Consider the following 507-nt stretch of genomic DNA (forward strand, 5'->3'; position numbering starts at 1 on the left):
CTGCCACGCCTCGGGGCCACTCCACCTTGTCCTTGCAGGAGCTTTGAGAACAACTGGAACATCTACAAGCTGCTGGCTCACCAGAAGCCAGCGCAGGAAAAGGTGAGGGGGGCCGGGGAGCTCCTGGGGGACACCGCCCTCAGTGTGGGGACCCCCAGCGACATGCCATCCTCCTCCCTGTCCCCTCAGAGCCCCTTCAGCTTGGCCATCCTGAACGTGGGTGCCCCTGCTGCGGGCATGAACGCTGCTGTCAGGTCAGCCGTGAGGATTGGCATCTGCCAGGGACACACCGTCTACGTGGTGAGCGACGGCTTCGAGGGCTTGTCCAAGGGGCAGGTAAGGGCCACGGCGAACCCGGGGACTGCTGCTTCCCCAGGGGGATGGCTTTGGGTTTGGAGATGGTTGTGGGGTGCTCCCTTGCCCTAAAAGAGAGCGCCCCTGCTGCTTGCAGATCCGAGAGGTGGGCTGGCACGACGTGGCGGGCTGGCTGGGACGTGGCGGGTCCAT

General features: G+C 64.9%; 1 protein-coding gene across 1 annotated transcript in view; it reads left to right on the plus strand.

Moving 5' to 3' along the window:
• Positions 1 to 507, plus strand: part of PFKL (phosphofructokinase, liver) — a gene marked incomplete at its 5' end in the record, with an annotated part of 3745 nt that overhangs the window by 1019 nt on the left and 2219 nt on the right. The window contains 3 exons of the mRNA XM_008941111.1: positions 39 to 102; positions 190 to 336; positions 452 to 507. Coding sequence (XP_008939359.1) covers positions 39 to 102; positions 190 to 336; positions 452 to 507 — 267 coding nt within the window. The remainder of the gene's footprint in view (positions 1 to 38; positions 103 to 189; positions 337 to 451) is intronic.

Source organism: Merops nubicus, unplaced genomic scaffold, assembly GCF_000691845.1.
Source record: "Merops nubicus isolate BGI_N331 unplaced genomic scaffold, ASM69184v1 scaffold43745, whole genome shotgun sequence".
In the NCBI taxonomy this organism is placed as follows: Eukaryota; Metazoa; Chordata; class Aves; order Coraciiformes; family Meropidae; genus Merops; species Merops nubicus.